The 24,820-nt window shown below is 36.0% G+C and overlaps 10 protein-coding genes across 10 annotated transcripts; 4 read left to right on the top strand and 6 right to left on the bottom strand.

Moving 5' to 3' along the window:
* Window positions 1-10: 10 nt before the first annotated feature.
* On the bottom strand, window positions 11-848 carry BEWA_031040 (zinc finger protein DHHC domain containing protein; the record flags this gene model as incomplete). Its single annotated transcript, XM_004829860.1, has 8 exons — window positions 11-72; window positions 106-248; window positions 283-356; window positions 390-498; window positions 532-619; window positions 654-707; window positions 740-783; window positions 817-848. The coding sequence occupies 8 exons, from the start codon at window positions 846-848 to the stop codon at window positions 11-13; spliced, it is 606 nt and encodes a 201-aa protein (XP_004829917.1).
* A 100-nt stretch (window positions 849-948) lies between these two features.
* Window positions 949-1,175, bottom strand: BEWA_031030 (hypothetical protein; the record flags this gene model as incomplete). The annotated part of the gene is made up of 2 exons (XM_004829859.1): window positions 949-1,058; window positions 1,094-1,175. 2 exons carry the CDS (start codon window positions 1,173-1,175, stop codon window positions 949-951), a joined length of 192 nt encoding a protein of 63 aa, XP_004829916.1.
* Window positions 1,176-1,557: 382 nt separating this feature from the next.
* BEWA_031020 (hypothetical protein) lies at window positions 1,558-8,298 on the top strand (the record flags this gene model as incomplete). The annotated part of the gene is made up of 1 exon (XM_004829858.1): window positions 1,558-8,298. The coding sequence occupies one exon, from the start codon at window positions 1,558-1,560 to the stop codon at window positions 8,296-8,298; it is 6,741 nt and encodes a 2,246-aa protein (XP_004829915.1).
* A 38-nt stretch (window positions 8,299-8,336) lies between these two features.
* BEWA_031010 (zinc finger protein zpr1 domain containing protein) lies at window positions 8,337-9,778 on the bottom strand (the record flags this gene model as incomplete). Its single annotated transcript, XM_004829857.1, has 4 exons — window positions 8,337-9,382; window positions 9,419-9,467; window positions 9,502-9,620; window positions 9,655-9,778. 4 exons carry the CDS (start codon window positions 9,776-9,778, stop codon window positions 8,337-8,339), a joined length of 1,338 nt encoding a protein of 445 aa, XP_004829914.1.
* A 736-nt stretch (window positions 9,779-10,514) lies between these two features.
* BEWA_031000 (hypothetical protein) lies at window positions 10,515-12,729 on the top strand (the record flags this gene model as incomplete). The annotated part of the gene is made up of 2 exons (XM_004829856.1): window positions 10,515-11,858; window positions 11,894-12,729. The coding sequence occupies exons 1-2, from the start codon at window positions 10,763-10,765 to the stop codon at window positions 12,727-12,729; spliced, it is 1,932 nt and encodes a 643-aa protein (XP_004829913.1). The 5' UTR covers window positions 10,515-10,762.
* A 30-nt stretch (window positions 12,730-12,759) lies between these two features.
* Window positions 12,760-15,161, bottom strand: BEWA_030990 (Elongation factor Tu GTP binding domain containing protein; the record flags this gene model as incomplete). The annotated part of the gene is made up of 9 exons (XM_004829855.1): window positions 12,760-12,809; window positions 12,842-13,154; window positions 13,190-13,587; window positions 13,625-13,786; window positions 14,071-14,387; window positions 14,423-14,586; window positions 14,620-14,797; window positions 14,831-14,916; window positions 15,042-15,161. The coding sequence occupies 9 exons, from the start codon at window positions 15,159-15,161 to the stop codon at window positions 12,760-12,762; spliced, it is 1,788 nt and encodes a 595-aa protein (XP_004829912.1).
* Window positions 15,162-19,201: 4,040 nt separating this feature from the next.
* On the bottom strand, window positions 19,202-20,066 carry BEWA_030980 (hypothetical protein; the record flags this gene model as incomplete). Its single annotated transcript, XM_004829854.1, has 3 exons — window positions 19,202-19,341; window positions 19,374-19,923; window positions 19,959-20,066. 3 exons carry the CDS (start codon window positions 20,064-20,066, stop codon window positions 19,202-19,204), a joined length of 798 nt encoding a protein of 265 aa, XP_004829911.1.
* Window positions 20,067-20,635: 569 nt separating this feature from the next.
* BEWA_030970 (hypothetical protein) lies at window positions 20,636-22,070 on the bottom strand. Its single transcript, XM_004829853.1, has 2 exons — window positions 21,728-22,070; window positions 20,636-21,691 (listed from the first exon to the last, which is right to left on the bottom strand). The coding sequence occupies exons 1-2, from the start codon at window positions 21,852-21,854 to the stop codon at window positions 20,643-20,645; spliced, it is 1,176 nt and encodes a 391-aa protein (XP_004829910.1). The 5' UTR covers window positions 21,855-22,070; the 3' UTR covers window positions 20,636-20,642.
* Window positions 22,071-22,115: 45 nt separating this feature from the next.
* On the top strand, window positions 22,116-23,130 carry BEWA_030960 (hypothetical protein; the record flags this gene model as incomplete). Its single annotated transcript, XM_004829852.1, has 1 exon — window positions 22,116-23,130. The coding sequence occupies exon 1, from the start codon at window positions 22,267-22,269 to the stop codon at window positions 23,128-23,130; it is 864 nt and encodes a 287-aa protein (XP_004829909.1). The 5' UTR covers window positions 22,116-22,266.
* Window positions 23,131-24,025: 895 nt separating this feature from the next.
* BEWA_030950 (hypothetical protein) lies at window positions 24,026-24,714 on the top strand (the record flags this gene model as incomplete). The annotated part of the gene is made up of 2 exons (XM_004829851.1): window positions 24,026-24,341; window positions 24,377-24,714. 2 exons carry the CDS (start codon window positions 24,026-24,028, stop codon window positions 24,712-24,714), a joined length of 654 nt encoding a protein of 217 aa, XP_004829908.1.
* Window positions 24,715-24,820: the final 106 nt, after the last annotated feature.

The following is a 24,820-nucleotide window of genomic DNA, read 5'->3' as shown; positions in this document are numbered from 1 at the left end:
ATCCATATTCTTAGCACAGTCTAGATGGGAAGAGCGGTTTTTGTAGAAATTCCGAAACGTTCTTGTATATTCCTGCGGGTTACAATACTGGCAAATTGGACATACCTTTATTAAATGGATTGTAATTTGGGTATGCGCATGTTAGAAACTCGTGACCAGTGACGTTTGAAACTATGAGATAAATTCTCATCAAAAAGTACAATGCGCAAATTGTGGAGACTATGCCATATAGGAGAAATATACTAAACCTGTAAAGGAAATAGGGATTATTAGTAAACGAACAGTGTTGTTTTCTTGTAAATGAGAAAGTGGTAGAATTTTGCATCAAAAATGTCAATGATTTGCGGATACAAATCCTGCGGGAACTTAGAGAATGGAGAATAACAAACCGTTATTATGACAAGGATTGTGTCTAAACTATAGCAGAGCATTGCCAAGCCGTATGCGAATAAGAATACAAAGAGTTTGTAGTTATCATTCCCTATGCAGTTGGAGAGCCTAAAGGTAATGCTGAGGGAAAAATCTAAATACCACGGGCAATGATGGTCATAGTCTCGAATGCATGCATTGCATTCGTAGCAATGCCTCGACCTCGGTGGTTTATAAATGCGACAGTATGCTAAATTTTTGTAAAGTGGTACTGCAAAACTTACGGCACCATCTCTGAACGATTTTAGTTCCATTTATAATAACCAGTTTTGCAGGTTCTATAAAAATGTAAGAGACAAGGTAAACGAACCCGCATGAGCCAAATACTCGTCGAGATCGCTATCACGTGGTATCCTGTAATAATTTTTCTGGGTTTGCAAAAAAAACCTTCCAGGATCCCCTTGATTTACAACACGCATTATACCAAGCATAACTAGATGGAGGAAAATTGTAATGAATATACGTTGTTTATTCATGGCATAGTGACATCTGAATTTGAGTGAATGTATGCATAAACCATTACATTGTTGCCGAGAGGATTGAGCATGATGTGATGATGAGTGTAATTAAAACGGCATAACTATCAGGATTTGGACCCCAGAGACAGTACCAAGTCTTGCGTACACGTCCTAAATTTGTACAATTAACTACTAGAAACCCTTACTAGTTTCGGAAGGCAGCGTGTGAAATGGGAGGTACACATCGTCTTCGGAATCCATTTCTTCGGTGTATTCATTCATAGCCATAATCTATCTGGTTTAACATAAAACTCTGTCATTTTCCCGTTATATCCCTTCCTAGTCTCTGTGTAGATTGCTGTACGGTGTAACCTAAATTCCAATTTCTGTCGGTTATTTTATCCGAACAGACGTCTATATGTAGCTAATAAAAATGCAAATTTAAAATTTAGAGAATCTTTGTCATAGAATGAGAAATGAATGAAATATACGCCATTGTGTTGTGACCTCACCTAGGGCAAAGAATCACAACATTTTTAACATTCGGGGGAACAAATCGCATGTCCAGCACTTTCTAGCCTAATAATGGAAAACTTTATCTCTGAATTCCCCGGGATACGCTGATAGGTAATCATTTATAGGTCACACGGTGGCTTTGACGTTTATAAAGATGGTGGAAACCCCTTTAGACCATGCAGAGACCAACAAAGTTAGAGGAAGTCACCAAGAAAGACAAGATAAAGTCGGCGGTGGAGGTTCTGGGAAAGTTTTGTCTTTCTCTGACTCCACTGTCTTGAGTAGGTCACTAGATGAGTTAATTCAGGCATCCTTTGGATCAAAATTCTCATTTGACATCAAGGAAATTGATTATCGTAACAAGAGAGGCGAAATTCTAGTCTCGCTGTATGATCTGGAAAATTACCTTCGAGAGTTTGTCGCAGATTCTACTCTTTTTAGCGTCACTTGCAGCGATGTTCAGAGAATATTTGTTTCTCTTGGAAAGTACTTGCTAGATTTGATATCAGAAGCTGAGTGGATATCTCTGTCTAAAGGATTTTCTTCCGTTTGCCTCTCGGCTTTCAAGTCCATACCAGCGGACTTTCGGCAAATTGCAATTCATGGGTATTTAATCTCGATGGAAAATGATAAAGAAAGGCTATTACACAGGAAGTTTTCGGATTTGTACAACCTTGCTACAAATGGTATAATGCAATCTCATTCTGGTGTCGAGGCACTAAATGCAATGGTAAAACTTTTGTTCCAATTACCTCTGGATTCAGAATCGCTTCCTTTATACTCTCACGGGATTTGCGACACCCAGAATTTTTACAAGTGTAAACTCCTAGCTTTCAAGGTGCTTAATATGTTAATTTACCCAGGCGAACTCGGTGCAGATGTTTCTTACAACGTCGATTTGGAGAGTCTGAAAAGGCTGTTTTCCCGCTTCTATAGACTAGCCAACGATGTTAAATGTGACAGGGATATTTTATCAAATCTTGGTATAGCGCTTATTGGAATAGTCTACATAGCCTCAAAGTCTAATAGAACAAGTTTAGATGTTGAACCATTATTTTCAGAGGTAACGGATGTTGCAAACTTACCAATGAGCACTTTTGAACATGGTGAGTTCAATGATATGGAAGGTATGAAAGCAGAGGAACTATTTTCTAAAGACAAATTGTTTTCACTCTTTACTGCGTTGCAGCCTCTATCTTTTGTTTATTCTATTCGGGGGATAGTAAAGTATTTGAATCACTTTTACGGAGAAAATATTTTTGGCACAAATAAAAATATGGAAAGTGTACATGCTCCGTTGAAAATCCTTTATTCAGCCTATGAGATATTCAAAATAGCTGCTACAGAATTCGTGAGAGTAGATGTAAATTATGCAGCATTGCAGGGACTCCAGTTGTTCATTACATTCATAACTGCTGATTCTTTTAAAGTTGGTGCATTAAAAACCTGTTTATCCACTCTTCCAGACATTGTTTTAAATTTTTGGTCTAGCAGAATTAGGAGGAGCTCCCATCTATCGATTTGTATTTGGAAAAGATTTCTGGAAATATTACACTCGATAAAAAATGCTAATCTTCCATTTGTGGATGAATATATCGATAATATGTTTGACAAGTCCATAAATTATTTTGGAGGGAACTTAAAATTAAAGTACTTTGCATTGCAATACCTCCTCAGATTCTCAGGTCCGTGTGAAGTATTAAGCAAGGAACCTTTTATAATTCCACATCTGTTGTGTTCCTTGTCAAATCTATCAATTAAGGCATCTTCCTTGTCACTACTCACGGAGCTCTTGTTAAGCATATATCGTACATTTAAATCGTATGATCATAAAAATGGTACCGATATCGCTTATATCACATTCAAGTGTTTTGTTTATCCAGTTATTATTGCAATTTTAAATTTGCAAAAACTACAAATTTCAGGACAAGATGGTAGCAAGTTGGTCCCACAAAAATGCACCAGTCACGCGGATCTACAAGTGAGAGCTGATCTTTTGGCGGAATCTTTCAAGACAATTTTTAGCAAAATTGACAAAAATTGTACCCTTGAGTTACTAAAGTTGTCAGCATGTTTTTCTAAATCCGATTTCTATCCCTATTTGGTTGAGGATGAAAAGAGGATGCTGGAGCATTCTGGAGAGTACATAATTTCTAACCGTGTAAATTTGGAGGAGTTTTTTAAAGAGATGATGTTTGCTACAAGAAAAAAGAGTGTTGATGCTGGAGACGATAGGATCGTCCATCTGACTGGGCCTCTGAAATTTTCAGAGAGCATCTGCCTTTACAATTTCAGAATAATTGATCGCATAGAGTTTGTTGACCTTTGTACAGATGATTTGAAAATAAAGGGAATTTTAATATGTTCCTTGTCTAGTCCATCAAAGTTCCTTTTGGAAAACTTAAAGCAGGGCGATTGTGAAGGTCTGTTTTACATTTCCCTCGATCGTTTTTACGCTGGGCTTTCTCATGTTAACGATGGCCTAAGATTGAACTTGTTCAAAACTCTGGTATCGTTGCCAAAAACAACAAAACGTGCGCATGTGCTTGAAATTCACTTGGTTTTGCACGCTTGTAAAGGTTTTATGAAGACAACACTCCCTTCACTTCGACAAAATTTTGTTGAAGCACTAAAACCATTTATAACTAGGCTTTATACCATATTGGCTTCAAACATTGAAAAATTACAGGAATTGATGCAAACTGACCATGGAAAAATAAAAGAGTATATTCTATACCTTGATTCTGATGTAGACGTTAGAGAAACAGATGATATAGTGTTCCACTTTTTATTCATATCTATTCTCTTGGAGCGTATGGTAGCAACTATCCATCCATGCAGTTCCGATTTTAAAAATACCATTGCACTTGAAATCATTTTGATGGTTTACAAGATATTTTGTGTTACAGACTCTTCACTACCATCATTAATTGGTCTCTTTGACAAGGAGATTATACTACCCCTATTCTATTCCCTTTTCTATCTCTCTACAAAACAACAAGAACTGATTTTCCAAATTATGAAGTTTATCCCATCATTTCCCGCTATCTCTTATGTACAATCTAGTACAGACATTGACTATATTGTAACAAAGAGTGTTTCATCATTGTGGAGTGTTAGAACTTTGCGTTATTGCTCTGGATCCAAGGCTCTTGTATTATTGATAAATTATGCTTTGGCTGGAACTTTGGGTGATAATTTTAAAAGGTTCACAAGTCTTGTATTTTCTGACAACGTTAATACTTCTGCAGCATATATGGACTGGTTATTAAGGGAGTTGGACTCTTACTACCATGCCTTGTGCGGAGGCTCCGCGAACTATTCGGGAGCAGTTTCTCCAGTGGGTGTACTTTCTTTGATATCACAATTTATTGATTCCGTTTCCGGAGTACTTGCCAAAAATCTTGAAGTTTTGCAATTGAGTAGCACTTTGTTTGGCAAACTGGAGAAAATATCGGAATACATTCTAAGATATGTCGGAAATACAATTTCTGATAATGAGCAAGACATCCAAATCGATTGTAGAGGCCACCTGGTAGTCAAAGATACTGATAATCTTCCCCAAAATATCAATGTAGCAGAAGAACCGACCATTGATTGCAAATTATGTTTATCAAACCTCAAATGTACTATTGCAAATTGTGACCTTACACCAAGATTTGTGGATCAAGACGATTTTAAAACGCGTCCATTCACAGTAATGTGTTGGAAGACTATTCATGAAGTATGTAATTGTTTAAAGTCTCTGCTTAAACTGATTTTGTCTCAAATATCAGAGGGGAAAAACAGCGATGCAGGAGCAGGAGCCAAAACACTTGAGGTTTACAAAATTATTGATAAGATGGGGAAATTCATTTTACTTTCCTTGCTTCGTTCTAGACATTTGGGCTGTACGGACTCATTCTCTGAAATCCTTACATGGTTTTCTAAGAAGCTCATGGCTTGCAAACTTCACAATATTCTCAACGGTTGGATAGACATATTATTGAGCCTTTTGAAGGGTGAACCAATAAATGATCATTTTGATACTGATGTGCCTGATTTATTACGGGATTCCCAGAGACGCTCCGAACCTTTGGCACTAACATTCACTTCAATCCTTAGAGCTGAAACGGATAGGCACCAACCAATATTGGTTCCTAATGTTACGAAAACTTTGCTGGAATTATCAGGCTCCGATTCTATAGTAACGGTTTCTAGTTATTATAGCAGCTTGGATGTTAGAATTCATGCTCTGAACATTTTGAGAGCGATTTATAAATGCAGTGAACTACGCGCAGTCAACTATTTGAATTGTGTTGCAACTTTGAATGTTAGTTTAAAAAATATGAGACATGATAATTGGTCCGTAAGGAACTCATCAGCCCTTTTGTTTGCTTCAGTATTACAGCATATCACTGGTCATGATATAAATGATACTACCTCTGATACATTTACTAAAATCAAGGACTCCATGTGTAGTGATGTAGATTTTTATGAACAAATTAACCTAGTGTTGGATCTTTTAAAACAATCTAATGACAGCTCCTTCCAAGAGTCTGATACAATATTCCCAATTTCAAAGTATGCTTCAATTTACCAAGGTTCTGCATTTGTTTTAAATTTGCTTACTAGAATTGCAATTTGCTCGTTTGTCACTGATGAATATGGGTATTTATATGATAATGTAAAGTTTGCTCTAACATGTGATAATGCTTGTATCCGCTTAATGGCCGCAAACATTTTATCTAGGAACTATTTTGAAATATCAGCAGTGAATTTGATGAATATGATTCTTACCACATCTTTTGAGATGTGCAAGAATGTGGATGATAGCAATTACGTCAATGGGTCTTTGCTTCTTATCCAGGAGTCTATGAACATAATTATAGAAAATGATTTGGGATTCATGCTGCTTAGTTTGACTAAGGATGGAAATGTTTATGCAAACTTACGTTTGGTATCAGATGCAGTCATATCTAATTCATTCTCTTTTGATACCTTGCAAGGGATGGACTATAGCAGCGCCTTGATATGCAGTTTGTATTTGGTATGCGTTACTGCAAAATGTTTTGAGAATTTTATTCAGGCTATTAGGACAATTGAAATATTATGTGATTCTATCAGTGGTTCAGAAACCGACTTTGGAAGTATGGAGAAATCTAAACTTTATGTTACAAATTTCTCGGTTATTCTGGTCCTTCTCTCTTCTGGCATACTCGGAGATGGAATTTTCAATTTGGTTCTATCAACTCTTCATAATGAGCTTGGATCACAAGTTGCAGGAATATCCTTGGAAAATAAAAATTTGAATAGCTTAAAGTCCCTTTTCCCTAGGATTGGAGAGGATGATATGCCTAAAATAAAATGTATAGGCACACTTGTTAATTCATTCTTCACCCTCTTTAGCTTATCAAGTGATACATTCCCTATTATATCCAAAGAGGTGACTAGTGGGAAAAGGTATGACGGATTTGTAGATTTCATCTGTGTCTTACTTGGGAGTGACTTAAACCGCAATGTTCTTGAAAGTATGGTACAATATATTCAAAATTCGCAAATTCTTGAGAAATTACTATTAGATTCGTCATTTGATTCAATATACAAATTGTGGATTACAGCATCTTCCTTGCTTTCAAGCGAAGATTCAGATTTCAATTACATCGCACTATTGGCCATTCACAACAAAGTTGTAATTTATATGAAAAAGAAAGGGATATATGCATCTAAATTCTTTGATAAGGCTTGGTCAAAGGTCGTTTCCACGGTTGTGTCCAAGAATGTTTCAAATAACTTTGATTTATTCCTAGAGCTATTCAAGACATGTCATTTGTATTCTCTAGTTAACGGTACTGAAACAAGAAATTATGAATGTAACATTTTTGGAGTAGCTTCTGGTCTTGTCTTTAGGGCTGTACATCCTAGCTCTGAACTGTTGCTTCGATCTCACATGTCGCAATTTTTGTGTTCTATAGGAGTTCCTCTTCCAGTTTCCGACAAAGATGGTGGTCAAAATTCAAAGTATGTGGAAGAATATAATAAATATTGTCTGCATCTCTATGCATCACTTCTTTTCCTTCTTCATGATGACAATAATTCTGTGCGTATGGATGCCGCAATATGTTGCTCAAAGGCTATTGATGAACTTGGGGAAGGATTACATCCACTTTCATGCATTCCAGAGTGGATATACTTTGTTTCAAGGGTATTTTCTCTCGACAAACTTCTGCTGTTTTTTGATCAGTTTGCCTTTGTAGACAACACCATTTACAGGCCAATAAATTATGATATTGAACAATTTGCAAGGGGTATGCTTGCTGAAAATGGTAAAATCACGCCAACTTTGTCAGCCACAAGTTATAAAGTGGATAATGCTAATCTTTTTAAACTCGCTGAAATGGATTGCATATTCCACAAAGAACCTTACAACATGTATATGGAATACTTGGTTTTAATGACAAGCATTGACAAGGTATTGTGCAGTTTGATAAAGAAGGAAATGTATAATGAGAAGGAGTGGCGTTGCAAAATCGGAGAATTTTCAGCAAATACAGCAATAAAATGCCAAAGTATCCTTAGGAATCATGTGAATGAAAACTACAAGGCAGACGTAGATTTGGATCTTGAAACCATAAAGCACTCGATTAGTTTGGATGCAATTGTAGTGTATTGTTGTGTGACTGGATTTTCCAGGTCATGTATTTCTGTTTTGGCCTGTCAATCAAATGCAAATCCGGAAATCTGGAAGGTGCTAAAGATGTTTGGAAGAATTTCTGTATCAATGAACCAACTTTGGTGTAAACATGTACAAACTATCCTCAATAAAATTTTAAAGTTGGAGGATACACAATGCAGTTGTACGTCGCAAATTGTAAATTTGCTGACAAATCTTGAGCAGTTGTTAGATTACTTTTAACCTGCTTAACCCAGTATATCTTTAACGTTTATAATTCATTAGTAGTCTTCTGTATTCATTCCTATTAGACCTAGCTCTTCATCTTGTTCATATGTTCTTGTATATGTTTCAAAAACGAGATTTGGATCTTCACCTGATTGATTTGGTCTTGGTCCTATGAAGGAATGGTCGGCAGGGTCATCTATAACAAGTGTAAAACTTTTAATTCCCTCCAATTTTGAGAGTTGCGATAGTTGTTTTATCTTTTCCTTGAGATCTGATTGTGATTCAGGCGCAGAATCACCTATAAGAAACGGGTGCGATGATTCTAGTCCCTCAACCATTTTAATAATTAAACCTTCAAGACTAGTAAATGCACTTCCTATTGTACCAGGAGTCATCTCAAAATCTAAGTGAGCAATGAATATTGTTGCAGTTTCTGAAATTATGACATCTCGATTTAGGTCCTGGGGAGACTCCACAACTAGCTTCCACTTTTTTCCAAAATCCTTGTACCCACCACCAGGCTTCATTTCATTTGTTTTTGAGCCGCAGTTCTCACATGTGAATGCCATAATAACACAGCTTCCAAACCCTGGTACAAGTACTTCACAAATTTTATTGTGCCCTTGCAATCCACAATTTGGACAGTCAACAATCAGAGATAGCCCCTCCTTTCCAACATCTTCATCTTCCAGGGGTTTTGTAAGGTCAAGTTCTTGGCTTGTTTCCTCCTTTGTAGCATAACCCATTGCCTTTAGCTGCTCCTCCGATCTCTGGTAAGTTTCCTCTGAAAGTACAATTGACTCGGTATTTTCTACGTAACTGTTTCCAGACGGATCATCAATCAAAATTGTGAAGGGCTCTGTGCCAGAACTATACGAGACAAGTTTATCCTTGATTTCAGAGAGAATGTGAATGTATTCTGTAGCAGATTTTACTTCTCCAGTTGTCAACTGAATATTCAAATCTACATTTGTTACTAATGCTTCTGCGATTGACTTTATGTGTTCATCCAAATTTGAAGAAATTCCAGAGACTAGGCCTTCTATAGTTGTTACAACGCCCTTTTGCGGGATTGGTGGGACCTCGAAATCGATCTCAACTGCGCCATGGAATGATATACTGAATTATTACATACCTATTTTGATTGAAGAATGATTTGAAATGACAACTTGGTTGTTTAATCCCTAATTGTAGTTGTATTAACAGCGAAAAGCATACCTTGCTAGTATTGACTTCAACTTTGATCTTGACTCCACGATCCTTTATGGATGAAACACCTTGTATTTCATTATTGGAGTATCCACAGCTGTTGCATTCGAATGATATGACGACAATGTCTACGTGTATCTATTTAAGGTAACCTCAGCTTACCATTAAAGTGCGGAATCTTTGTCAAGAGCATCCTCGTTATTCCATTCTCTCCGCAGCAGACGCAGGCAGAGGCCACTTCAGCTTGATCTGAATCTGCGATGAAGGTATCTGGAGCCTCATCCATCGTTCTCTCGCAATATCAACAGACAGACTGAAGTAATGCCAGCAGGGAACCTATATGAACGATAAGTATGGAGGCGAATTTTTAGAGCTTTAAGGTCTCTAATCCATGGAATCTCACCTTGAAAGTGTTATATTGACAAAGTAAACAATCTAATGGCAAAAGTGAGAAACTGGTGACTGTAAGGGACCATAGAAGAAGATTCTACTTTTCAGACCCTTAAACAGACGATAGTACACATGAAAAATGTACGAAACGAGCAAAAGTAAAAACCATAAACTGACGCTGAGACCCGACGCAAGTGACCTAAGAGGGGACTTGAGATCCACACCAGGGCAACACATTGGCCGGAGTATACTGCATGATGTGCCTAAGCACTTGAAGAGTCTGGTTCCTACTCTTCTTGCGCTCTTACACTCGGCCCATGGACCAGTCGGCTATTATTACTCCCTAAGGACTATGTTCGCTAAATATAGAATTACTGTGCACGATTTGCATGGAGCCGTTGAGAAAATGGCCATTTGATAAGACCAGGGTTACTGTGTAGGTTGAGGCTGGGTGAGTTCAGCGGAGCTACACACGTGCCAAACGACTGCAGTATCATTTATGCATTTGGAAACTCTAACATCCAAAAATGAGCACTGGTTTGTGCAGGGGAGAGTTGAGGGTTAAACTTCGTCTACTGGGCCTTGTGGTGGCTCGGAGCTGTGGGTTCAAGTTTGCCCCTTGGCCGACTGCCACTTTGGTCAAAATAAAATTTGCATAAACCTATCGTATCTGTATGTTAATTTATACTCTTTCTGCCATTTTGTACATTTATCCATTTAAAAGCAGTTTTACCTCGTGAAGGTACCAAGATCCAGATTTTAAGCGCTTATCTCGCACGCTTACATGTAATCACTCCCCGAGCCTCTCACTAACTCGCCAGAATTCGTGCCCATAGGAGCTACTCGTTGCAATTATCAATGAAGGATTTGTTTAGAGACCATGGCAGATGAATACAAAGCATCGTCAAGCGATAACAATGAAGATGAACAGAATTGCCCATTATGCATGGAAACACTCGACGAAACAGACCGCAACTTCTATCCCTGCGGCTGTGGATATCAAGTGTGCCTCTGGTGTCTCCATTATATACGCAATACCATGGGAAATAAATGCCCAGCATGTAGAAGAGACTACGAAGAATCCAATTTCAAGTATAAAACAAAACCACAGTCAGCTGTGGGAGCACAGACCAAGAAGAAGAGGGAAAAGGAAGCGACTCCAAAGGATACAAAGTCACCAATCTCCACCAGCAACCCAGAGGCGCTAAAGGATATCAGGGTTATACAGAGGAATTTGGTCTACGTCATTGGAATACCCCTAAAGTTGGCGAAGAAGGAGATCCTTAAGCGTTACGAATACTTTGGACAATACGGCAAGATTCAACACATTGTCGTTAATAAAAGTCACATTTATAATTCCCATTGGGGTGGACCATCTTACACAGCATATGTTACCTACTCGAAAAAGTCAGAAGCCACAGCGGCTATTCAAGGAATTAATACAATGCAAGTTGATAACAAGTACTTTAGAGCCTCATATGGAACCACAAAATACTGCTCATATTTCCTAAAGGGGATGAAGTGCTGCAATTCAGATTGCTTTTATCTCCATCAATTTGGAGATGAATGCGATCGATTCACCAAAGAAGATCTTGTTGCTGCGAAACATAGACTACAGTGCCAGCCAGCGACACCCGCTCCTTCTACACAACCACCAAGCAAGAAGGAAATGCCAGAAAGACCACTGGAAAATCAATCATCGGTAAAACTACTAAACTTGCTCCAGTGGAATGGAAAATCAAAATCAGGATCTCCTCAGTCCGCAAAGGAATTCTCATCGTGGGCCAATGTGGCTGCTGGAACAAAGACACTTAGCAGAGAACAATCGGAGCCTGCAAAACACGTTTCTACTCCTCAATTTGCTCCTTACGCTTCGTTAGGTGCAAAGAGTATGGATGCAAAGGACACCCAGCCAAACTATTCCCACTCGCTGGATTATTCTTCCAAACTCGATGATGTCAACTCTCTTGTTAATCGTACGTTTTTCTTTTTCATCCACATTTCTATATAGGCTATAATTTCCCATCTATAAAGAGTGGATTTGACCAGCCTACGCAAAGCTACCAGCCGGAGAACAGGTCAAGTACATTTCAATCAACCGATCATGATCTATCATCTAGTGCTACGGATTCCGCAGATACAATATTCAGTATCCCAGTAGATTCGGTGCTGCAAAGATATAATAGATGCTCAAGGCTACTCTATGTCATAGACGTTCCCCTGGACTTGGATAACTTTTCAAATTTGGGCTTAAGCCATGATTCGCAAAAGGGAGGAAAAAGCTCGCATTGCAAATACTGGAAGTGGGTATACAATGATGAATCTAGCCCTGCTAGAGAGGTAGAATCAAAGATTGATCTGTGCAGACAACAATTGGACTATTATAAGAGCTCAAATAGTTTAAACTACAGCATGTTTAGTAAACTACCAAGTAGTAGTAATAGTCCTAGGGACTGGTTGCCTGACGAAAATTTCACGAGCGATATAATGCACAAGATAAAGAGGCATACTCTTTTGCTGGATAATTTATCGAGGCAATATAATCCAGAAAATAACAAGGCATCGTACAGTGAATGTGACAATCCGGATTTATCAGAACCGGAAATTCCTCAGGAAATCCAAAATGGATCATTATCACCTCAAAGCTCCTCGAATTGGCTAGACGCAAACGATTCTTTTGAATATTATGTATTGAGTATATTGTATCACCCCTCCCTGGATGAATCGCAACTGAACATGCAGACAAAAATATTGGAACAACTAAAGGTGCAAACACAAAAGGTTGTAGATGGCCATGTCGAGCGACAAGGCGAATTTTTAGAGCATTTAGAAAATTTAAATGACTAGTGCGGTACTCGGCTGTACAAATCGCAAGTATCAATTTGTTGGTTCATATCCATTCGGCACCATTGTAAATGTTCCATTCCCTGATGCAACTGTATATTTGTCGTGGACAAACCTCTTGTAATTGATCTAATAACTCTTGTGTATCCTAGCAAGTCTTGCAAAGGAGCAATTGCAACAACAGAAGCTTGTGCGTCATTTCCATCTTGATAAACTGATCTCTCCACAATTCTTGCGTTGCGATTGTTTCTCAAGTCTTTTGTAATGAGACCAACAAACTCGTTTGGAATAGAAACAGTAATTAACATTATAGGTTGGAGTAATGTGAATACACCCTTGTCGAAAATGCTCTTTAGAACCCTTGATGCCACAAATTTTGCACCAGCAACAGTTGAAGAAGAGTATATTTTAATATCCGATATAGTTATCTGCTCAAGATGCAAGTTTTACATGAAAAACAAACTTTTGTAAGAATCATGCCAGATCCCAAAATTGGACCTGAAGCTAAAGAGTTTAGCAATAAATCTTGAATATTCGATAATACTTCTTGTCCCAGTTCTGATGATGGTGATATTTCTCCAGAATATTTTTTATAAATGTTATCATCAACAGCAACAATACACCGCTGAGAAATATTGGAGCTGTTTGAAATTAGATCAAACGATGATGCGTCCGTCACTTGCGATTGTTCTAATGGTTCAATAATCAATTCCAAGCCAATGTGCGATTTTTCTACATTGTTTATATAAGTGGGGAAATATATACCTTCTGGTTTTTTATCAATGAATAATGATGACCTAAAAACATCAGCAGGTGTTTCCTTATATGCGATTTTTGCGTCTCCAATCTCAATTTCTATCCCTATAAGATGCTTATAATAAAATAGTATGCATTCAACCATAATTATCCCTGAGTAGTTCCGCAAGGATCTCAAAATGAAATTCACCAAATCCGCCAACAACAATACTGTCAATAGCATCTGGGTCATATTTGTAGATTAGGCTTGGATCTTCTATTTTTATACTGTCAATTGCTTGAACAAGTTTGCAAGTTTGTGAATCTGTAAACCCTATATGTGAATTACATAAAAGTACCATTTTTTGCCCTTATAGCTGCAAAACAAACACAATTATTGGATTTAGACAAATCCGAAGAAGAGTCCTTATATCTTTTGGCAATATCAGTTTGCGGATTGGTGGACAAAACATGGCCTGTCCTCGTGTGTATCATGCCATCTATCATTCCAATATCCCCTAATGGATTTATTAAAGAAGTATGTAAAATCCAAACCTGTGATCAACCTTGGACACTCAGTAAAAGTGTTGCCATTTATTTTATATATACCCCGAAAACTATCAGGCTTTGACAATGTTGCATTAAACAACTTCATCTTTGGCTCCAATGTTCCAACTATTACTTTACAAAATGAGTTCACATTTGGAAGTTTATCAGGAATTGTTTTAAATGTATACAAAGTTGTAGAATTGCTTTTTTCTGATTCTTCGGGTTTTGGATGTGGGAATAATTCGCAGAGAATGGATAAAAGATCAGTAACTCCAACAAATTTAAGTGCAGAACCACATAATACAGGTGTAATCTTGGCATTCTGTACGTATTCTCTTAATTTTTCCAGGATCTGTTTTTTAGGAACCGCTTTGTCACTATAAAATAAAATAAGGAAAGTAAAGTTTTATACCTCAGATATGCGTCAGCTATATCTTCATCAAAATTGGCCATATGTTCAACTATTTGCGATATTTTGGCATCTTTAATGTCTCCATCTTCGAACAGGTAACTAGGGTTCTCTAGAAAAAGAAAATCTGAGCAAAGATGCCTCTTTATGGACTTCAAATTGTAATCCTAACAATTGTCATGTGAATATTCCAAACTTACAATGGAAACTCCCAGCCTATCAAGTTTATTTACAAATACTATTCTAGGCATGTTTTTAGGTAAGGAGCCATATATGTGTTTCGTCTGTGCTTGTATCCCTTTTGTTCCATCAACAACTAATATACAGCCATCTATAACCTCTAATGCCCTGTGCAGCTCTCCAGAGAAGTCGGTATGCCTACAAAGGTATATGGAAAGGAAATAAACAAACCCTGGCGTATCAACAAGATTTATATGATAAGAGTTCCAGTCAAAACTGCTACAAGCGGATCGTATAGTAATACCTCTTTTAATTTCCTATATTGGAAAGTGTTTACAAGGTACTTTATTATGCATACATGCATGCATAATCGCATTTGGTCAGTAGGGAAGGGGTCTCTAGGCCCACGAGAAATCCAGGCCATTAATTAATAATGTCAAACCTGTTCCATATAATCAAATTGCGTGGTTCCATCATTCACACTACCCATTCTTGAGATTTTGTTGCTCGCAAACAAGAGAGACTCAGCAAGTGTAGTCTTTCCGGCATCAATATGAGCCATTATTCCAACGTTCCTTATGTCTTTTGCTACACAAAGGGTGTAAATAAGGCACGATACCCTCAATTAGGCATTTCGCATGTTAACAATAATAGAATAAATGATATAGACTTACAGGAATAAGGTTCTTTGGGCCCTTCAGACAAAGCAGAGAATAACCTTGGCACTAGGAAACATATATGATTGGGGATTCTAGCATCCATAGGCATAATTGAACGCGCCCTGGCAACTAATTCAGCAATCATCGTGACTGTATGTTAAGGTGAATCCTAAAATGGTGAATTGGTAGGAATTAGAGGGGACTATTGCAATCTCCGAGAACTAGGCTCCAAACCCAAAATATTTTCGAGGCATTGAAACAAAATTACAATACACATTTACATAAACCAAAAGGTTAAAGGATAAAATTCCACATATTCTTGAAACTGATCTCAAAAATTAACTCCAAAGACTCCTCCTTATACGTTGTGCGGTGTGACGTTAAAGTAAATGATTTCCTCCAAAAAGCCTTGATTTTATATTAATTATGGCATTATTCACAATGAATTCCAGGCATTTGTGATTGAACTCTCTATTCCATGAGGATTCTAAATCAAAGTGGCAGATTCTCAGTTTCAGTTACCTTCTAGTGCGTTAAAATCATACTCTATGAAGAATTCCGTGGTTTTGTAAACGTTTATATCCTTATTAAGCTCTTGAATTCCTATTTAAATGTCTTAATCTCCATGCTTGTTGATACCTTCTTCGATGTTATTGGTTTTTGTATCGCTCTGTGACTATTTAATATACAAAACGCGATCTCACCATCTTGGCAATGATGTATAAGAGCAAATCCTTGCATAATCCGTCTTCCTCTATTGACATTATCGCGTCACAAGCCTTTATAACCTGCAGGATAAAGATAGTAGTAGAGTAACTTACCCTCATTACAACCGCATTTCCCATGTACAACCACAATGGACGATCTTTTGTTATCTAAAAATTGGAAAGGGTCTATTAAAACTCACAGTTATGAGAAGAAGTAGCAAGGGAATGCTAGACATGTTCTGCATCTGCGCCCAGTTAAACTCCATACGAAGCAGGATAACATCTTCCATTACCGCAGATAATATGCAAGAATTTGTTATCACATTTGATGAACCAAGTGAACTGTCATCGCCTAGAAATATGAGCAAGGATAAAATGCATGCACATAAATCAATTTCTAGTATATTCCCGAAATGATTTGCCTGTTTAATAATCAATATATAAAGTTAAAAATATACTCTAATGATTAAATTTGAAATTTTAAACAGTAACTTCTTTACAAGGTCAATGTTTGGATAAATATCCTAAAACATTTTGTTTCAAAAAGACAAAGTTACTCCCAAAATCAATTCTTGCAGAACAACTGCAATATAAGTTCCGGGAAATTCTTCATATTCTGCTGTAAATGGTTCGCATGCAAGTCCTTTTGTGAATGAATCTATATTTTCTAAAATTATGCAATTTTAACAACCATGCTCAACAGATAAAAGATTATTAGGGTCATAGGGATTTCCGGTCTATTTAAGAGTTCTTTATTTTAAAACAATACCTTTAATACTTGCTTTCCTACTAAAATAATAGATAAACATGCTTTGGCATTATCTTTAACAAAAGTTAATTTTTGAAATTTTATTGCACTAATCACAAAATCGTACACATCTTCATTCAGGAGAAGGTTCACAACTATGTATAATTTTTTAATTCTAAATACAAACCATCTACTGAACCTATCTTTACTGCCTTAATCATTAGAGAACTGATAAATATTAGTATATGATTTGTATATTTATCTTCCTTTGGATAATTCTATAGGTTGATTTTTTGATTTTTACAGTCAAAATTTAACCTCGTCTACGATCCTAAAACTATTGTATTGAGTTGTGTTTCCAAACCTCAATAAATTCAACATTGGTATTGATAAAGTCATAAGGGTATCATCAACTTTATGATTCAAAATCGATGATCCAAGAACAAATATATCATCTACAAAACTACCAATTTTTTCTCTATTTTGTCTATAATCTCCCTGCTTATTGGACTGATAGAATTCGAAAGAACTGAAAAAAGCATTACATAAAATTTTGATTATTTCCAGTAAGATTTGAACGTGTTTATTCATATCTGGGTAATTTTCAATTGAAGTTGATCTTACTATCCATGAAATTCGGTTTACAATAGTTATAACCCTATTAAAGGTTTCATGTTCATTTGCGCAGAGATCACTATTGACTATCAATTTATCGAGAATATATTCCCTCAAAAGCTCATAAAGTTCCTATTTTTGATAAATTTATAATGTATAACTCACAGTATTCAAAGTTATGTTCCCTTTAATGACTTCTTTGTAGCAAGGATCCAGTTTTTTCATTTTGATTTCAAGAGAGGAGTAATGAAAGATCTGTTGATAATTGTATTTAGTTTCTTAGATAGTACCATTTCTATTACATTGAATTTTGCGGATTCTATTTCATCGTATTTAGTTATGATTCTCATAATATCATGCACAATTGGTACGAATAATGGAGCATATAGACTAGCACATAACCATTGCCAATCTAAAATATCTATTCTTTTATGTAAATTCAAAAGAGGTAAAACAATGTTTTTGAATGTTTCACCTGCGCTCTGTATTTCTATATTATACTCATTCCGCAGATTACCTCCGTTATGGCAGTTAAGAAAAGTATAGACTGTGGTGATAATTCTTCTAGAGATTGTATAGTATTTGGGATAGTTTTTGCATTATTGATATCTTCGACATTACATTTCAATTTTTTCATAATCATATTTTTTAGGAAATCCAATTTTTTACAGCTGATATTTTTATAACTATGAAATAAAATTACTTGTGAATAGTATTCTTAAACGCAAATATTAGGCTGATTGCAACGTCAAGACAAAGCTATCAATTTTTTTATTCTATAAAAGGAAAAACCTGGTTCTTAAAAAATGTTAAAACATCGGTTTCATCCGAAAATATCAGTTTATATATGGCTAAACGAGTTTTGTCAGCCTCATCTACCTTTCTCCTGGGTTTGTATGTTACTGGTCGTATCATAAACTCCAAGACACAGGAAAAGTTAATTCTTGAGTTTACTACTTAGGCAGTTAAATCAAACAAATAAAACCTACGATTCATGTACAAAGTATATTCATCGTGGAAAACATGTCTGCATGAGGTAAAGTTATTTTTGCAAACGTACTCCATCAAACCTAGCGCCACTAAAGAAAATATTTTAATAACAATGCTTTCTTACTCAGAATATTTCTTAATTCAAATGGATAAAGTTCAGTATTTAAATCTGAATTACTTTTCAAATAACATTGCATATCATCATTGAGAAACAGCACAATCGCTTTCAAATAACTTAAAATCAGATCAATATCTATATCGTTTATAATTTTCTGCATATTAAAAATCATTAAGAACATGACAAACCCTAATAAGTATCATGCTATCTATTGATATTACTTCCACTATTGACTTAAATTTCGATAATTTTTCGGGAACATTAGAATAAACAGTACTTTTCTCATTATTACAAAGATAAAAAAGCTTTATTAGTGTTAAAATATACACAACTTCTAGCTTTGCAAGGTTCATATTTGTTTCCACTTCCTCAATATTTGTCTTCAAGTAGATATGCAGAGTAGCAGCGATATTTGTTCTGAATAAAATACGATATAATCACTTTAATTTACATTGAAATTAAGTAATCACAAGTAAGTGATAACTTGTTCTCGCATTCCATGATATCTTGCACATGTTTGTTTGAACTTTGTGTTGACATACCTTTTACGGCACAAAGAAGAAGGCTTATAAAGAATTTTAATGCTCTGTGTCTTTCGTTTGAAATTATTTTTTTATCGGATAGTATGAAGTTATTGTTCTCCTTTAGAAATTTCAGGAAAGACTTACTACCTTCACTGGCATCGTACCAAACAAATTCCAAAATCTCCTCCAATGAAAGAAGAATAATTGTAATTCTATCCGTTAACTATTAAAATACAGGTTTTTAGGAATAAAGTAATACCTGGATTCTGTTTAAAAGGTCACTCAATATAGTCATGAGCTCGGTAGTGTAGGCAGATTCCGATGGAATATTCTCCTCTTTAGTCCCTATTTTGACCAATGCGCCCGAAACTATTTGAAACACTAAAAAATATTTATGAAAGATGGAAAGAAACCTTTCAAGATTGTTGTGTTGTCAACGTCATTGTTTCTAGCAAGACCAAGTTTTAGAAATTTCAAAAGTCCAAAACAAATTTCAGAATGATTAACCCTAATAACCTCTATCAGCCATTGGAAAAGAGACATTCCACTAATGCCTTTTGATATATCTACTTGATAAATAGGCAGCATAGTATCAAGTAAATTTGCGGAGAGCATTTTTAATTTTCCTTCAGTTTTTCTAGACAATAGGATATTTAATAGGGACTCTATAATTTTTTCAACTGTTTTTTCAGCCATTATTTTATTAGTTTTAGGTGTGTGATTTATAATAAATGAAATAATTCCTACGGATAGCAATCTTGCATGATCCATATCAGGATTACTAAGATACGATATCAGTTTTCTGATAGTTGTTTCTGATATTTTTACCATTTCTTTAATTGAAATATCCTTTATAGCATCAGATAACTTCAGTATAATGTATAGAGAGATTGATATTTCCAGATGGTATTCAGTGCTACTACTTGGCAGTATTTTTCCTAAACAAATAATTAGGTAAAGACCCTGAATGGAAAATTGACGGTTGAAAGATAGAATACCTTTGATTTCAGAGTAGCTGTATGGTTACTTTTTACAATATTGTATAGAAGTATTAGGATGTATTTGTAATTCTTTATTGACATTCCTAATGATTCCATTTCTGCCATTTTTGTTATTATTGAAATACTTATGCTGTTATTAGAGATAGCATTTGCATTTTTTGTTTCCAAAACGGAGCAGTTTATATGATACATAATCCTGTATATCGTTGCATGAATTATTATAACACATTTACTCTATTAATTTATGGGCTAATATGATGTTTCCTTTGTTCATTGGTAGATGCTCGTTGAGTTCTCCAGAATCGCATATCGTGGAAATCTAAATTTATATTGGAAGAAGATTAATTAGAAACTAACAAGTGTATTAATGAATCCAGGTGATCTTTGAATTGCCTCGATAAATACACTACTATTTACATCTGTAGTTTCACCATTTATTATTGATAACAATTTGGCCAGAGATCTCAGTTTCTGTGTTGCGGAGATTTGGGATTTGAGAATACTACAGAAACTATCAGCCAAATGTACACAGTCTTCCCCTGTATTTGAATAAGAATAGTCTAAAGGATTATGCATTTCTGTGTTTTTTAAATTATTAATCTATTGTATAGTGAAGAAAGTTAATATGGAGGAAATAGTAAGAAAATAATATTAGCATCACCAAGGAAAAATCTTGGAGTATTAGAGAATTTCTACATTAGATTTGATATCTTGGAATTCTTCTTCCGTTATGGGTGGCATACCTTTGAGCTTCCTCTTAGAATTAAGTACATGAAAGTCTGATTTACAGTGTTTTCTATACAGGGCATTCGTTTCAAATTCCAAACTACAGTTTGCACATTTAAAGATTTCTTTACACGTCAGTTTTGGTTTCTCCAACTTTTCTGCAGATGTTCCTACAAATTTAAAATTTAGGCTTTCAAAGTCGTCCACAAGATGGTCATCTGTGAGGGATTTTTCCTCTTTGGGAGGATTAAATTCATCACCTTCAAGTGAATTAGACTGAATAGATAGCCCCTTGTTTCCGGCATCCTTTACATTGAGTGAGACTAATTGCAGTGATCCGGGAGGATCCAGGGTATTGTTTACAAAGCCATCTATATCCCTGAACAGTTTTGGGCAGCATAAGAATAAGATTGATATAGTTTGATCCTCCAAGTGGACAGACTTTGTGGTCTTTTCCGAGTTTGGGTCAATGTCCACATTTTCATGCTTCTTTTCTACATCATCTCCATTAGAGCTTGCACAGTCTTGTTCAATGTATGCACTATTTGATTTCAAGTATTCTATTACAGTACTGCGTTGTTTAGATAGACACGTTATCCTCAATCTCATTTGGGATCGTGCAATGTCATTTGGATAGCGTTTTTGCAGGATAGTTAGAGCTTTTAGAGCTTGTTTTTTTGTTGGCTCATTGAGGGATACACTAAATCCACTAGATTTAAGGGCATTTTCCAGAATAGTGTGCGTTAATGGATGCCCAGTGTTTGGATTTATGGCAACTTCATGCAAGATTGAGACCACATCTTTAAATGTCGATTCCAAAAGTTGGTTTCTCTCTTCTTTGCTGACTTGAAATTCTCCCTTGTCTAGTATTTGTTTGCATATTATCTTGATATCAGTAGTATTGAATGCTTTAATCAGTTGGTCATTTTTTGCGAGTTTGCCTTTGGAAATGCTTGTGAATATATATGGGCATTGCAGCACTTCTTGGATATCGGTTTCTATACCTACACCAGGAATATAAAGGATGGAACTTAACTTACCAGATCTCCAATTCACCACTTTATTTCTATAGCAAGCGATCTCAAACCGTTGGTCTTTGACTTTTAATCTTACAGTTGCAACATTTGTGAGTCGCACTTGACCTATAGGCTGAAAAAGACCACACATTTTGGATAAACATCATCAAAGATATTGAGAATTAGTTGTTCTCTGCGATTCTATGTTTAAACTCAACCAGAGGAGGAGTTTGGTGACATTACAACATCAAGGAGCGCCTGGATTTTCGTAGATCCTACGAACATTAACACATCCACATGATTTCACATATCAGATATAATACACTTTATGCAAATAACGAAAGTTCACTCAAACTTTGTGTAAAATGGCTGATTTAGGGCCAATTAATTGTTGGGTCTCAAATCTCAGTTTGTACTCGAAAAATCAAATGTACAATATCGTATGTAGATAAATTACAAGTTTTAATTTTTGGTTGGTAATTGGATTGCTTTCTACTGCATTTAGACCATCGAAAAGTGGAACCGCCAGCCGATATCGTTATTAAGTCCATAACTCACGTGATATGGAGAATTTAGAGGATATAACTGATGAACTGTTAGGATTACCAGGATATGTGAGGAGAAATCTCCTCTTGATGCGCGATCTTGATTTAAAATCAGTTGCGTTGTTCAATGAAGCCAACCAACGGTCACAAACCCTGTTAATTAACGATAATGATGCTAAACAGGGCACACCTGGAGATAGATCATCAGTATCTCCATCGCCTATAAACTCCAAGAAAGATGACGGCGACAAGCGACAAAGTTCCGCTACATCAAAGGTACACAAGATAAAGAGCGACCCAGACACCAAATCGTCGTCAGATCACGCCAGCTTAAGGAGGCGTGCTTCAAGGGATCCATCTATCAGTGATTTTTGTGATTCAGGAGCAGTCAGTGAATACGATAGAGATATAGACGAAATACAGACACTTCGAATGCAGGGCATATACGCTTTACAGGAAAAGCTCGACGTGAACAACCAAATAACCTGCATGTTAAAACACGAATATGAAAATTTGAGGTCAAAGTTTGATTCAATGTACAGTGAAATGGAAGTAAAAGGGTTGATTCCAGCCGAATTGAAGATGAACATTGCTTTGAACAAGAATAAATATTATCCTGGAAACCCCCTTCAGCCATCAACAGATGATGGCGGTACTATAAAGAGAGTTGGAGAGCACAGTACACTTCCTCCAAACCAATTGGATATTGCTACAATGTTTAGGAATGTGGCTGCTCAAGAGCACTGGAAATCGGAATCTAAAAATCTTGAAAATAGCTCAGCTGGTGATATTTCAAGGGATAATTATGATTTTAAACAAGACAGACCGCCATTAAACACGTATGGATCACAACAATACGGTAGAATGCCATCGCTTACTTAATGCTCGTCCATTTATGGGATGAATGTGTTCATAATTTACTTTGACAAGTACACATTTAAAGATTAGAGCGTGTATATGGCTTGTCAGATTCAGTTTGTTTGGTATCTCCTGGGAGTTTTGTTGTCTATCTGGATGCTCTCATGGTCCCAACTTTTGGTCATTTACTCTGCACATTTCCATGTTCAATGTTTATTAATTAGATTATTTGAATAATGTATTTAAAGTTACTCAAGGGTACTGTTTACCCGGTTTTATCGAAGTTATTCCTTGGACCTTTTGTATTTTAGCCATTATACAGCTGATGTATGCCAATATTTGAATAGAGATGTTTTCTTCCTTGTATATTACGAGATACTTTTCAAAATATAGGCTTTTATGCCCAAAATGCCGTTTAGCTAATTGTAACGCTCGTTTATGGACTACTCGCGGGTATTATGCAACTATTCCTCCAAAACCCAGGTTAAACAACGCTAAAGAAACCACAGATCATATTATTTTGACATTAAATTCCGAAAAAAAACCTTTGAATCTGAGACAACACATTGGACTTTTACAAGCTGGAGGTATTTTTAATATCTTTCGTATAAGTTTTTACTGTAGATGGACAAATACTTATAGATGATTTGAGCATATCTCAAAAGTTTTTGATTGTTAAGCATATTACTTCAGCAGAATCAGCTTACTATAACGTTTTGAATGAGCAACAAGATTCTGCTCTGTTTTATGAGCACCAATATTTATTCTCTTTGTTGTGGCACATCGTAAGATCGCTACATGCTGATTATAATAAAGGTGTGTACATATGTTTATTTCAGATTCTATTTTAGGAATGCTTACAACTCATGCCTCCGGAGACGTGTTTGGATTTTTTTGCTCCACCTTAAAGTTATATAAAATGATTTTAGCCAATACGGATTTGTATGAGAATCATTTTAATTTATCAAATATAATGATATTTTCTGGTACCACTATTGTAACATGCGATATTCATGGAGAAATTCAAAGAGACTCCCTACCGGTTGCCCACATCGTCTTACTGGAAAGAATAGCGATTTTGATGAATTTTGTTATAGGAGACATAAAAAAAAGAGCCATTAAACTAGAAGCTACTGATATAAAGCAGCTTCTTATGACTTATGTTGAGCTTCCTCCTAGACTGTTAAATTCTACATTTTTATATAGGGAAATTAGAGGGATATTTTCTGAACCAAGTGAGTTTATACTATAATTTATACCCAAACTCCAGGGAAAGCACTGATAAAAACTATTAGCACTCAAGTGGATAGTCTAAGTGACGTGGATATCATTAATCTGTTCCCATTTGTCTATAGAGACGTTGGAAACAAGATGCTCTTGGCTAAATTTTTGAAGCGTGTCGAGGAGATTTTTTCGGGGAAAATTCCAGACATGACTCTTGAAAGCTTTGTAATGTTGATTAAGGCAGCAGGTGAATTATCCTTTTCAAACCATGTTTCAAAAACACTTGAGCAAAAGCTTATTAATATAAGATCTAAAATGAGGTTTCCTGCAGATACTTTAACTGAAGGATCAGTTTTTGGACAAAAAGAAGATGGTTTGATCTAAATATTCGTGTTTAATTTTTTTTAGGAGGGGAAAACTCTTGGGTAGTGAACGGGACATTGACAGAAATCGGGTATTTGTGCACTTCACTTCCGGCAGCCATAAATAA

This window comes from Theileria equi, chromosome 1, assembly GCF_000342415.1.
Source record: "Theileria equi strain WA chromosome 1, complete sequence".
NCBI lineage: Eukaryota > Apicomplexa > Aconoidasida > Piroplasmida > Theileriidae > Theileria > Theileria equi.
The sequence above is the reverse complement of the archived record's forward strand: the minus strand, read 5'-3'. Positions and strand labels throughout refer to the sequence as shown.